This window comes from Larimichthys crocea, unplaced genomic scaffold (assembly GCF_000972845.2).
Source record: "Larimichthys crocea isolate SSNF unplaced genomic scaffold, L_crocea_2.0 scaffold59377, whole genome shotgun sequence".
NCBI classification, from domain to species: domain Eukaryota; kingdom Metazoa; phylum Chordata; class Actinopteri; family Sciaenidae; genus Larimichthys; species Larimichthys crocea.
Window position 1 is genome coordinate 1 of NW_020857768.1, and position 593 is coordinate 593.

Genomic DNA, 593 nt, shown 5'->3' on the forward strand with positions numbered 1-593 from the left:
CTGCATGCCCCTGCGTCATTCAGAGTTGTGCTCCACACGCAGCACTATGCATTGCATCCTCATCATTCACGGCCTCAGCTCTGTACCCTGCATTGTTATTCTCTCCACCTTCTTTGCATCAGCCTCTTTTAGTTTGTACAAACAACACAGGTTATGTGCTTTGAAGATGTTTATGTTGCACAGATGGCAGGACCATGTTACCTCAGCTGTACAAGAGTTTTACTTTTTAATTATGTGTGGAATTATTATATTCGCATATCTTAAAATAATGAAAGCGGTCAAAGCTGCATCAGGAGAGGATAAAAAGTCGTCATGGAAAGGGCTCAGAACAGTAATTCTTCATGGTTTCCAGCTGCTGCTCTGTCTCATTCAGCTGTGGACTCCATTCATAGAAGCTGCTGTATTTAAGATTGATTTCATGTTATTTATTGATTTCAGGTACTCTAACTATGTATTGTTTAGTCTTACTCCAAGATGTCTGAGTCCTCTTATTTACGGCCTCAGAGATGAAACCTTTTTTCATGCATTGAAAACCTTTGCCTTCTTTGGCTCGTATAAAATAAATATTTAAAAGACATAAAAGGCACCGATTT

General features: G+C 39.3%; 1 protein-coding gene across 1 annotated transcript; it reads left to right on the forward strand.

The window, feature by feature from the left end:
- Positions 1 to 4: 4 nt before the first annotated feature.
- On the forward strand, positions 5 to 571 carry LOC113745280 (odorant receptor 131-2-like; the record flags this gene model as incomplete). The annotated part of the gene is made up of 1 exon (XM_027276797.1): positions 5 to 571. A coding segment is annotated over one exon (567 nt), but the record flags the coding sequence as incomplete, so codon positions are not given.
- Positions 572 to 593: the final 22 nt, after the last annotated feature.